This window comes from Sphaeroforma arctica, assembly GCF_001186125.1.
Source record: "Sphaeroforma arctica JP610 unplaced genomic scaffold supercont1.876, whole genome shotgun sequence".
Lineage (NCBI taxonomy): Eukaryota > Ichthyosporea > Ichthyophonida > Sphaeroforma > Sphaeroforma arctica.
The window spans coordinates 1-11,827 of NW_014039682.1; the positions used below are offsets into that span (position 1 = coordinate 1).

Sequence of the window (11,827 nt, forward strand, 5' to 3'; positions counted from 1 at the left end):
CATGTTGTGTAGTATGCATAGATTTTTTTTATTCCCATCTGCTAACAATGGCCTGAGCTTCTATTTTTTTCGTGACCACATGACGAAGTAAATGCACATTTCTTTCATATTCAAGATTAGACACCAATTAGTCAAACAAAATATAGTTCTCCAACTAGTACGCCACGATTAATAAGACAATTTGAGAACAGTTGTAGCGCAAAAGCAATAAATAATATTAGAGTGTAATACACGATCCATTTAGACCTTTCAGCCATTCTGTGAACTAAGTGTAAACAATTCACAATCAACAAAAATCGAACAGAACGAACGAGACTTGCTTGTTGAAAAACGACGACGCCCGGTAGTGTAAAACAGGTGGATGAGCTATTGTATATCCCAAATGGGACGCGACCCCTAAAACCTCAGCACAACTTAAAGCTAATAAATACACCTTCGATGCTCTGTGTACATTGCATGATCGAAAGTAATGATAAATAATATGAAAGTCTTTGAAATCACAGGGTATATTTTTTAAAAACTCAAAAAAAGGTTTATCAAAGTGGGGAATATGAGCCATAATTATGTTCATCATTTCATGAGGTGTGTGGTTGTGTGAGTGTCCGACCGCGACGTGTCGTCCACGCTCGTCGTCAACTTATCATGCATGTGTAATTGTGTGTGTGTAAATATTTTAATGTGCATGTTGCGTAGCAATCACTGATCCACGGGCACAATTGGCAAGAGCCACAGAGGCACAGCGATGTCGGAGATTGGAGAAACGGAGAGTCGGAGAGTCGGAGAATTCAAAAAGCCTCCAGAGTAAAGGTCCATCTATATATTCTAATAATAATAAATCAATACTCTTTTTTTTATAACATATTTTTTGAGAACAAAACAATCCACATACGCAAAACAGCGAGAGCCACTGAGCCAGATAAATAAGTGAACCAGAACAATATAAATATAAATACTTGTAAAAGAGCAAATAAAACTAAAGAGACCTAAGAAAAATTTTATATAAAATAGAAAATAAAAGGCAACACGATTTGTTTGTACGAACTTTTAAAAAATGATATTATGTTTTTTTTTAAACAAAACGGAATCCAAATACTATATATTTGTTCTTTTTCACTTGTTTTTAAAATAAAACAAATACCGTACAAAATGGTTTGCTTTACAGTCAGCTGACTGCGTAGAGTTAACTTTTTTATTATAAATAGAAATTCGTTTTTAAAAAAAATGAAATTAATAAACCCATATGTATTTTAAAAATTGGTTTTTTGCAAAACAAAATTTGAAAGTAGGTACATATTCAATAAATTCTTTCAACTATTTAGGAGGTTGGGATGTGCTACTTTGTTTTAGGGTTATTTTGGGCCCAAAATACAGGGAAGGGGGATAACAAATTATCTGAACCCTAGTTATGCCCTAGTTTGTGGAACATTCTCAAACCCTAAGATTGTTGTAATTGAAAAAAAATTATTGTTTGATATTTACAAAGTGTTTGGGACTGTAGCTACAGTAGTATAGGTCTCTCTTGAGAGCTCGATCTTTTTTCAAATCGTTTACGACATCAGATATCCCAGTTCGACATGCACGATATAGAGGGCCAATATGTACTATATTGGGTCAAATGTGCCTATATGTGTACAAGATTTAAAAGTGCAAAATGCACCAAAAATCCAAGTTCTAAAATATCCAAAATAAAATAAAAAAATTTATCCAAGAGGGGGGGACACTAAAACAAAGTAGCACATCCGAACCGCCTTACTCTCTCATCACACACTGTGTGTCGTGAGAGAGAGAGCGAGAGAAAGGTTAAAATATTCATTTCCCTTTTGCTGTTTTTATCTAATTTAAAAAAAAACATATTTGTATCTATAAAAAAAAAATTGAATATTTGTAAATATAATAAATACACCGATTGTTTTCTACTTCTTTTTTTAACAAACATTATTTTTTTATTTTCATCAAGAGCATCTTTAAAATTTAAATTGTCTAAATAAATATATATGTATGTTTTGTAAAATAAATATAAAGGAGTCTTGGAGATGGGGGACTATTTTAGGCACTCTCTTTCTCTCTCTCTCTCTCTACTCTCTCTCTAGAGAGAGAGAGAGCTAGAGAGAGAGTAGGAATAGTAGTATCATAAGTATGTACAAAATACATACTAAAAATTATAATATAGTTGTATGTACATAATATTTTTTTTAAATACATAGAAGTATGGACATAGTAAATATTTACATCTAAATAGTATAAATAATTAAATAGAGGGGGGCCGCTTGCCTGAAACTTCAGAAAGTCTAAACTTGAAACTTGAAATCGTGAAAGGCTGAAGGCCTGAAGCTCGTGAGTTGTGAACTCGTGAGTCGTGACTCGTGACTTGTGACTCGTGACTCGTGACTCGTGACCCGCGTACATGTGTTTTTTTTAAACCCCTTTTATATCTTTTTTTTCTAAATATAAACAAACTAATTGGGAATTGGGGGCCTGGGTACTGGTCTCCTGGCCTCCTGGGACTTGTGAGTGGGGACTGGGGAGTTGGGACGTGTCCGACAGCGACTACCGAGTGTTGAGGGGGGGGGATTCAGGAATGCACTATTTATTTAGTAGTAGGCTGAAGGCTCTCTCTCTAAATAGCTGGCAGTAGCTACTAATAGTATTCTAGTTATTTACATACCCTTCGGGAAATTGTAAATATGTAGCAATTTCGTTCATGATCTCATCTCTCTCTCCTTAGAGTAGAGAGAGAGTATTGGGATTTCAGGTTGATTGCAAACATAAATTTTTGCAAAATTATAGCAAAAATTATAGCAATTATTAGAAAGCCATTTTAGTTGAGGATGCGGGAGCGAACGCACCGGAGCTGGGGAGGTTTTTGGGGAGGTACAAGCCTAATACGAAAAGTGAACCATTGGTGATTGGCGGATAGCATCATCGAATCATCAACAAGATTCAACAGGACGGCCCAAGGCCAACACATGATTCATTTTCTCATTTTTATAGACTCATGACCTATTCAAAAAAAGAGAGATGGGGTGCCCTATTTTAGTATTTTTACATCCATTCCCTAAAACGGATTATTAAATTTTGATTCGCCCGCATCTAAACTACATACATACAACTATGATCATTTTGTTAATTTTTACCATTTTAGTGTACTTCAAAAACAAAGGCCTCTCTTTACTCTACTAACCTGATCTGGTAAACGACACGTGTGTTTTAGAAAAGGACGGATATTAATGCGACGTGTCGTTGTCGCATTGGTCGCAATGGTCATATTTGATCATTGCGACAGATCCTATTTTCGCTTTTAGTGACCAATCATATGTTCCTAATCTAACATTTAGAATCGATTCATTGATATTCCCGTTTATTAAAGACAGCTAATTTTCGACCGCCATTATTTGTTGGGCGGGCTGTTAACGAGTTCCAGTTGCTACTTGGCCTTGCTGACATTCTGACAATAAGCTTTTAGAAACTAGTAACTACTAACTTAGTATTTTTAGTATATCATTAAACTGTATATGTGTTTAGCTATGCGGTGTGATCATTCTATAGTTACTTCACCTTTACCATCAGATACAATGACAAAACAGTTGTGCCCTTCTGCCAGTTACCTCAAGGACAAACCTGGATGGGGCATGGTCAACAAAAGACAAAAGTACCAACCGTCGCACCACAAAATAGACATCTCTACTGTCTCTAAACACTTAAAAAGTACTAACCGTCACACCATAGCTGTCAACCGACGGCGACATGCCGCTTTCATCTGCGACACGTCGTTTATGAATGCAATACATGTCGTTTATTAATACGACATGTCGTTTATATAATCGACCAGTTTCGATGGGACATGTCGTTTTGATAAACGACACCAATTTCATTGCAACGTGTCGTTGTCGCATACCAGATCAGCTACTAACTCTACTAGTCTCCACACTATTATGTTTTTTTACATACATTTTTACTTTTTAGTTTTGTTTAAAAAAACCAGCGAGAGTGTGTCTCTCGGCCTCGCTTTAGTTGTACGATAGGGAGAGTCAAGAGTGAGACTACTCTATTTTTTAAATATTTAGTACTCTCTCTCTTAGAGAGAGAAAGAGCTTCGGAAGGCAGCTAGGCAGATGAATATATAATCATGTATATATGTATGTATTGTCAATTTTGTCCTCGAATTTTTTTTAAATCACCTAATCGAAGTTCCAACTTCCAAGTTCCCTAGTGCCAACTGCCAAGTTCCAAGTTCCAATTTTAAAAGTATTTATTTAAAAACAAATATCATAACTTCACAAGTAAATGTTTTTTTTCTAGATAAACAAAATATCATAGGAGGGGTATTTATTCGGGATCACTGAATATCTAGTTATCTACCTTGTTTTCGATGTAATTTTTCCGCTATAAAAGTAGAGCGATGCATTCGTACACTTCATTCTTAATTTGATAACAAACACTGCTGATCATACTGAAAAATAGACCGTACTAATAGAAAATGTCCGCCACAAAACTTGAAACCCCTGTGACTGCCGTTGGTATCGCTGTGAAGGGCAATCCAACCAAAGATGGAAAATTCGAGGAAACCGAGTACACCATTGAAGGTTTGTTGCAAAGAAGCCTGCTGTGCTGGAAGTATAATTCAATTCACTATCTATATTTGAAGTATAATAACTCTTAATTTTGCTTGTAGCATTGGCTAGTTTAAGTTCCAATTTCAAATTTGAGCGTGCTTGTGCTAGGATGGTTCACCGAAGTGTGTTAGTGTGAGTACTGACGCTTGTCATTCAATGCAACCTCGTGATAATTTATGGCTTTCATCTTTAGGTATACATTTACGAAATGCCTGTAGCAATTCCATATTCACTTATATTTGCATATTACTTGCAGAGTTGAACCCCGGTCAAGTGTTGGTCAAGATCACAGCCACCTCTATCTGCCATACCGATTTCCAGTGCTTCAATACGTAAGTATCATATTCATTCACGATGCTCTCGTGACAGTAAATATGTGCTCATATTTGCATTCGATGACAAATTTTTCAATATAGCTACACCGTGTAAGTTGTATTTTAGACAATTTTACGCCTTCAGAAGGCATCTAGTGGAAAATAGTGTCTCTTTAAGCCTGATATACAAGTATTTCTACTTGTTTTATATTGTTTTCATCGAAGGTAATCGTTCATTATGTATTTATCATGTCGAGCAAATTTATACTATGTATGTTGCAAGTAGATGACTGTTTATCATGCATTTATGTATTAAACTAATATTGATATTTTTTTTATTTCTTAGTGATGGTGCTGTGCCTGGCCATGAGATGTGCGGCAAGATAGAGGCGATGGCAGATGATGTGAAGGATTTGAAAATCGGACAAAGGTGAGTACCGTGAAAAGAAGGGAATTGTAATCAGGCAGACTTAACGTTTGTTGAATAGGTGATGTGCTAATTGAGAGACGCTGTATCGTATCGTAGCGATAGAAACAGCGCGACGATTTTGATATATTTATAGGTACTTAAAAGCTTATAATGTTGTCTTTTCACTCACATATGTCATGCTCTTGCCAAATACAGAGTTGCTATTGGCTGGCAGCGGAGCTCTTGCCGGGATTGTGAATTCTGCAACAAGGGAGAGGAAAATATGTGCCAGAAGAAGGTACGTCATTTCACCTACTCGCAACTCGCTTTTATCCACATCTCAGAGCCATTGTTCGAAATTGTCATTGCATGAATGCTCGGTACTTTGTTTATAGAGCCTTCAAAGACTATCTGCAATTGCGTCTTTGATCGAGTTTTGAATGGACATTCGTTTTCATATTTAGTGCCTGAACTAAAATGGAGCACATTAGCATTTGATTTAGTATTGGCAGGATGACTCACCATTTATATCTCTCGCACAATATAGACCAATTTCCAAGATGGTAAAGCCGGGTGGGCCACCTATGTAGTGTGGGACGCGCATTTCGTTGCGCCCGTTCCTGATTCTATCGAAGATTCGGCCGTCGCTCCCTTGATGTGGTACATGTCAATCTGATCGCTGTTGTCTCTATTATGTTTAGTGCCTCGTAACTTGATGATTGTACTTCGACGATTGCTGACGTTTACTGTAAAGACTGTACATAGTATCGATGTGGCAGGCTTTGAGCAGTTCTTATCTAATCTTTATTGTGTTTATGTCACGATAACATTGCGGAGAGTGGCGGCAGCTTATTCGAAATTTGGAATGTGGAATGTTTGTTGATGGAAATAACCATGGGAAGCATTTTTACTTGTATATTTTTACATAGCTATCTGCTAATACTCACTCATCTGCTCGAACCATCACATTCAGCGCCGGCACCACTGTGTACAACGCTTTCAAGCAGAACGGCGTGAAGAAGGGCGATAAGGTAGCCATTGTGTCTATTGGTGGTCTGGGCCATTTGGGTCTGATGATTGCTCACAAGATGGGATGTGAGGTGACCGCGATCTCACGGGGGATGGATAAAAAGGTTTGTGACAAACCGGTTCCGGATCCATTACTGCTAAGATGCTTATGTATGGCAGAATTATTACACACTTATACATCAGAGTATCTTTCCACTTGGATGAAGCTTATTAATCCTTCTCACCATTGGGTCTTTCTTTGGTATATGCAGGAGGAAGCAGAAGGGTTTGGTGCAAATAAATACATCGATTCAAAGAACAAAGACCACGTCAAGGCGGCCGAGAAGGAGTTCGACTTCATGCTCATCACCACCCCGGCTGATCTTGATTGTGATATGTATGCGAGTATGATCCAACCCCAGCATGGTGTCATGTGCTTTGTAGGTGTACCACCAAGCTTCAAATTCACCTTCGGAATTTACCCCATCATTGTCGACAATATCAAGGTGTGTTGAAATCACCATCTTTGTTTAATTGCAAAATTGTACAGTTGTTGGTCACACTATTCAAAATAAGTCACGTGCGGTTAAAACAGAACGTGTGTTGTGCACCAAGCCATGTTTGCACTTTGTTGGAGCGGCGTTACGTGTCTGTTCCCTATTCTAGTAGTTACGTGTGCACCGCACGTGTCGAGAAAACTTGCTCAGATAATTTCTTTACATCGAATTTTCTTATGGGCATCAATGATGCCGATTGTGCCTATATTTGTATGATATCCCAAATGTTCAATTGCAAACTGGGTAGATATATGTCACTCACGTTTTGTTTTTCTTCACATTCTTTCCAGATAACCGGCAGTCTGATTGCCAGTCCCGAAACCACAAACGAGATGTTGAAGTTTTGCGCCGACAATGATGTGCAGCCGACTATTGAGCGTTTTGAATTCAATGCGGACGCATTCTTAAAAGCTGTCAAGAGAGTAAATGACAACGAAATCCGCTTCCGAGCGGTCATGTTACTCTAGATAATATAGTATATTAAAGAGTACATACATTACACTACACCGAGAACTCGATATTCATGTTACGTGTGGAAGTCAAGAAATAGAGTCGCGCTACATTATGTATAGCAAAACTGTGTTGGAGCTGTGTTCATGGTTTGATCATTCTTTTCATGCAGTTTGATCATTCTTGTTGTTTCTTGTATGCTTCTCGTGTTACTTGATGAATGTTGATCTAATAATTGTTGAGTTTCGTTCAAAATTTTACATATTGTATGTAATGAGGTATAGTATCTGATGTGCGTTAGTGTATACAATGTTGATATATATACCGTGTGTATTTGAAAGCGTTCTGCGGAATATGGAGATATACGCGGTCGTATGTGTGTGTCCAGTTAATTGCATCGTTGTAGGTGTCGTTAGTGCGTTCGATTATACTTTCCTTAATGAGAAAGAACGAAACCTTTCATAGTTCCATATGTATTATCAGTGTGCGCGTATGAATCTGGCTGCAATTGCGTACTTGCGACCGGAGAGATCAAAGTCGTTCCTAGCTTCCATATGTGTTTATCAGTGTATTTCATATGAATCTGTCTACAAATATGTACTTGTGTAGAATCTGTCGACAACTATGTACTTGTGTACTTGTTTTGCGAACTAGACTATTATACTTTACTCGATAAGGCATATCGAAGTATTTTCCTAGTTTCCATGTGTGTTTTTCAAGTGTTAATATGAGTCTGCTTACACTTCTGTACTTGCTTTGCCTAGTATGTGTTTTGTACATATCCGGAACAATTAGTATAACAAGCAGGTTTGATGAGATAACACCTTGGAAACGTGCTTCACAGCCTGCGCAACAGAATAACGAGATTCTGGTAATATCCAAATCATAGTTTTCCTTTTATCCGTGAAAGCAATGTGTCTTCCAAGTACGTGCGACTCCCTACATCAATCCATCGCGGACGTTTCACAACAAACTGAAAGTGGCACTTAATTTTTAGCTCTCTGTTCACATGCCAACGATTAATACCAACAAATCTCTCCAGTATAAGCAACCAGTTTCAAAACAAAAACCGATAAACCATTCATACAAGACTTGAGGCCAATTTATTCTTAAATGGCTGTTGTGAAAATTCCATTGCAGGTCGGTGCCCCTTCAAGTAGTTTGGGCTGCTGGGTGATTGGATCCACGGAAAAATGAATAATTGCTATAATTGTGGTCTTATAAAAAGAGGAGGAGAAAGAACATCTTCTTGAGCTTTCATGCCCATACCAGCAGAACTAAGCAAACATTAATGCGCGTGCAACAAAATTGTTGTATCGCTCCAGAGGGGTTTTCCACTGATTTGTGATGTGTTGTGTTTTGTCATATAGTCGTGAAACAGTACACTTATGATCTTTCAGAAGGGCCGCTTATTCGCCCAGGCCGCAGGAGTGTGGCTTGAGATCCGCTGTGATGATGTAATTTGCCATCAGTGTGCGGATCCGCTATATAGATATCTTATCATGCAGGCCAACTGTGATTTTTCAGCGATCTAAAACTTCAAACCGAGACGAATTCTGTCTCTGATTGAGCCATAACAATCGAAATAGACAGCTCCCTCCACTCGCACAAGCGGTGGTGTCAGTGTCAACCCATTCATGTGTGCTACCAAGCTCTAGAAATATAAACTATAGGACTACAAGCCTAATAATAGCCCCCCTGGCTGCCCCCGCCCTGCTGATACTGCCTGTACGGATCGCGTTGTTGTTGCTGGTTAGGGTTATGTGGGCCTAACTGCTGTGCATGATACGATGACAAGGGGTGTCCATTCACCCGCGAATCCTGGCCCATATACCCGAGATGATCTGGAGGTCCGCTATTTGCCCTTGCATCGCCCGAAAACGACCCCTGATACCTCGGTCGCCCACCCCCAGGCGCACCCGGCGATCCCATTGGATACCTGGGCTGCGGCGATCTCGAGTCGTGCATAGGTCCCATCCCCATTCCCCCCCATACCCAAACCTCCGGGCATATTCCGTTGTTGCGCTTGCTGGGCTTGGGCCTGGGCTTGGGCTTGTTGCGCCTGTGCCTGCTGTGCTTGTGCTTGCTGTGTCGGTACCTGGCTAGGGAGTCCCTGAGTCTGCTCGCCAGGCTTCTGTGCTGCTTTAGCTTTCTTCTTGCTCGACTTGATGTGGCGTAACCCGCACGCATTGCACAAGCATACACTGCCATCGGGGCCTCGCCTCCACTGCGGTGTCTTCGTGCTCCCACACTCTATGCACGACCGCACCACGCGGTCTCTACCGTCGCCGTCCAGATCTTGTCGATTCGGATCTGCATACACAAGGAAGAAAGATTCACCAAAAGTCGCGAGTTAGCTTGTGATTTCGAGCTGCTGATATCTCGGCTTTTTATATATTTGGACGAAATATTTTTTTACAACAATTTGCACGAATTCGTACACAGCCACTAAAAAGCCCCCCCGGAGATCTCACTTGAGAAAATATCAACATACCCATATGCCGTTGTAGAAAGTTTATGGCGTGATCGTGGTCCTTTATGGTTGCTAGATCGAGAGGCTGCAATTGAAGAACAAATCGAACGTGAGAGTGCGTTCGCGAAAACTCTTCACTCTGATAAAGCAGCACCTAGTGTATGTTAAAGGCGCTGCTCAAACTCATGTTCATAAAGCTATCACCAAGTCTATTCGATGAGAATCATTGTCGCCGCAGATACAAATGCAAACCAAATGCATCTATTCAGACACATACATTGGAACCCCAATTGACATTTAAATTTACACCACAATTAACAAAACGTTGAGCAGACGTACCGATTTCCCGGCCTGCGTTCGCGCTTGAATATTAGCGCCTGCGTTCAGTAACAGACTCAACCCTTCAATGTTATTCATCACTGCCGTCCAATGTAAGGCGGTCCATCCTGTAGTCATACACGGGAACATAAATATGGAAAGTGTGAGAACTCGGCGATAGCTCCCAACGTGTTGAACAAACGCATTCAGTCGTAATGAAATAATGCGACACAACCTGGGTCACTCAAACACCCAAACTTTTTGTGAATCCGTCTGAGATTTATTTATCTGTATGCCCACAGAATTGATAAGTGAGACACTGCGTGCTCGAGGAAATCCTCACCTTTTCGATCCTGTGAGTCCAAGTTGGCATGGCCTCCAATCAGAAGCTCCATGATGCCGTTAAAGCAGAGTTTTGACGCCAGAATAATAGCAATAGTATCAGCCTCGGGCAGCATAGCATCGATATCTTCTCCACTCGCAATAATCAGTTGTATCTCTCGAACATCGTTCTGCGTAATGGCCTCAAACAAGCTCTTGGTCGGAAGCTCCACAGCAGTACCGCCGCCGCCGCCGCCGCCTCCGTTCCGGCTCACCACAAGTGCACTGTCCATTGGGCCTCCCGGTACACTGCCATTCCCACTAACTGCACCAATACCATTGCGCAAAGGCAACTCTCCATCTCGATCTCGATCTCGCTCGCCTATACCGTTGCCCATACTACCGCCCACAACCCGGCTGCTCCCATTGGCTGGGTGGCTAAGTTCTTTCATCAACGCCCCTTTATCGTCATCGTACCGTTGCTGTGCGTGCGCGTGTTGTGCGTAACTGACGGGGAGGTCGGGACTGCCAGACAAGGCTCGTTTAATATTAGCGTTCGGCTCACGACGAGCAAATTCTCGTGTCTCCTCGTCCTCGCGTGGTTCTCTGTCTTTGTGTAGTTCACGAACATCTCTTTCTCTTTCTCTTTGCTTTTCACGGGCGTATTCACCTGTTTGCAACGATTATTAGTGAGATCTAATCTGGAATATGCACTCAATATTAAATTCGAAATTGCCAATCCGACACTCCTGCAGGAACTAACCTCGTGATTTCTGCCATAAGACGTACCCAAATAATAAAAGTAAAAACCCCCATGAAATAAGAACCTGGACACCTTAGGACACATTCTTCGCAATATAAAATGAAACAAACAGTCGTCATGCTGTCATGCTTGCACTTACGATCTCGATCCCGCTCTCGTTCTTCAAATTCTCTTTCGCGTCTGAATGCGAGTTCCGCCTCGGTCAGGCGGTCACCTCCAGATGAGCCGTAGTATGCAGAACTGTGATCCAGCTGTGAGAAACAAAAAATTGGGTGACAGGTAAGGATCGGCCGTCAGAATCAGAAAATATATGTGGAAGCTCTAGGTCTTCGCACCCATCGTCCAACACTCCACTCTCGAGTGTTGCACGAAACAGTAACGAGCCTGTAATATGATATTTAAATCCGTGAGAGTGACCGAAGCACATGAGAAATTGAAAATACACGAGAAAAGTACATCAACAGAAAAGAACTAAACAAAAAATAAAGCAGATCTTCTACTTACCGATCTCCAGCCAAATTAACCGGATGCACATACATTTATGCGATACACAGATATATATATAGGTATATATTTATATATTAATATATTTATTTATATA

The 11,827-nt window shown here is 40.3% G+C and overlaps 2 protein-coding genes across 2 annotated transcripts; one reads left to right on the top strand and one right to left on the bottom strand.

Moving 5' to 3' along the window:
• The first annotated feature begins 4,187 nt into the window (after positions 1-4,187).
• On the top strand, positions 4,188-7,407 carry SARC_09037 (hypothetical protein). The gene is made up of 8 exons (XM_014296960.1): positions 4,188-4,583; positions 4,870-4,945; positions 5,274-5,357; positions 5,553-5,634; positions 5,884-5,996; positions 6,310-6,469; positions 6,617-6,850; positions 7,192-7,407. Exons 1-8 carry the CDS (start codon positions 4,478-4,480, stop codon positions 7,366-7,368), a joined length of 1,032 nt encoding a protein of 343 aa, XP_014152435.1. The 5' UTR covers positions 4,188-4,477; the 3' UTR covers positions 7,369-7,407.
• A 691-nt stretch (positions 7,408-8,098) lies between these two features.
• Positions 8,099-11,765, bottom strand: SARC_09038 (hypothetical protein; the record flags this gene model as incomplete). The annotated part of the gene is made up of 6 exons (XM_014296961.1): positions 8,099-9,664; positions 9,846-9,909; positions 10,164-10,270; positions 10,486-11,133; positions 11,366-11,466; positions 11,731-11,765. The coding sequence occupies 6 exons, from the start codon at positions 11,763-11,765 to the stop codon at positions 9,207-9,209; spliced, it is 1,413 nt and encodes a 470-aa protein (XP_014152436.1). The 3' UTR covers positions 8,099-9,206.
• Between the last annotated feature and the right edge of the window lie 62 nt (positions 11,766-11,827).

Bases quoted from the DNA above. Each gene is read 5' to 3' on its own strand.
- SARC_09037 (XM_014296960.1), top strand. From the start codon at position 4,478: ATGTCCGCCACAAAACTTGAAACCCCTGTGACTGCCGTTGGTATCGCT. The intron at 6,470-6,616 runs GTTTGTGACAAA...TGGTATATGCAG, and splicing joins CACGGGGGATGGATAAAAAG to GAGGAAGCAGAAGGGTTTGG. The intron at 6,851-7,191 runs GTGTGTTGAAAT...CATTCTTTCCAG, and splicing joins TCATTGTCGACAATATCAAG to ATAACCGGCAGTCTGATTGC.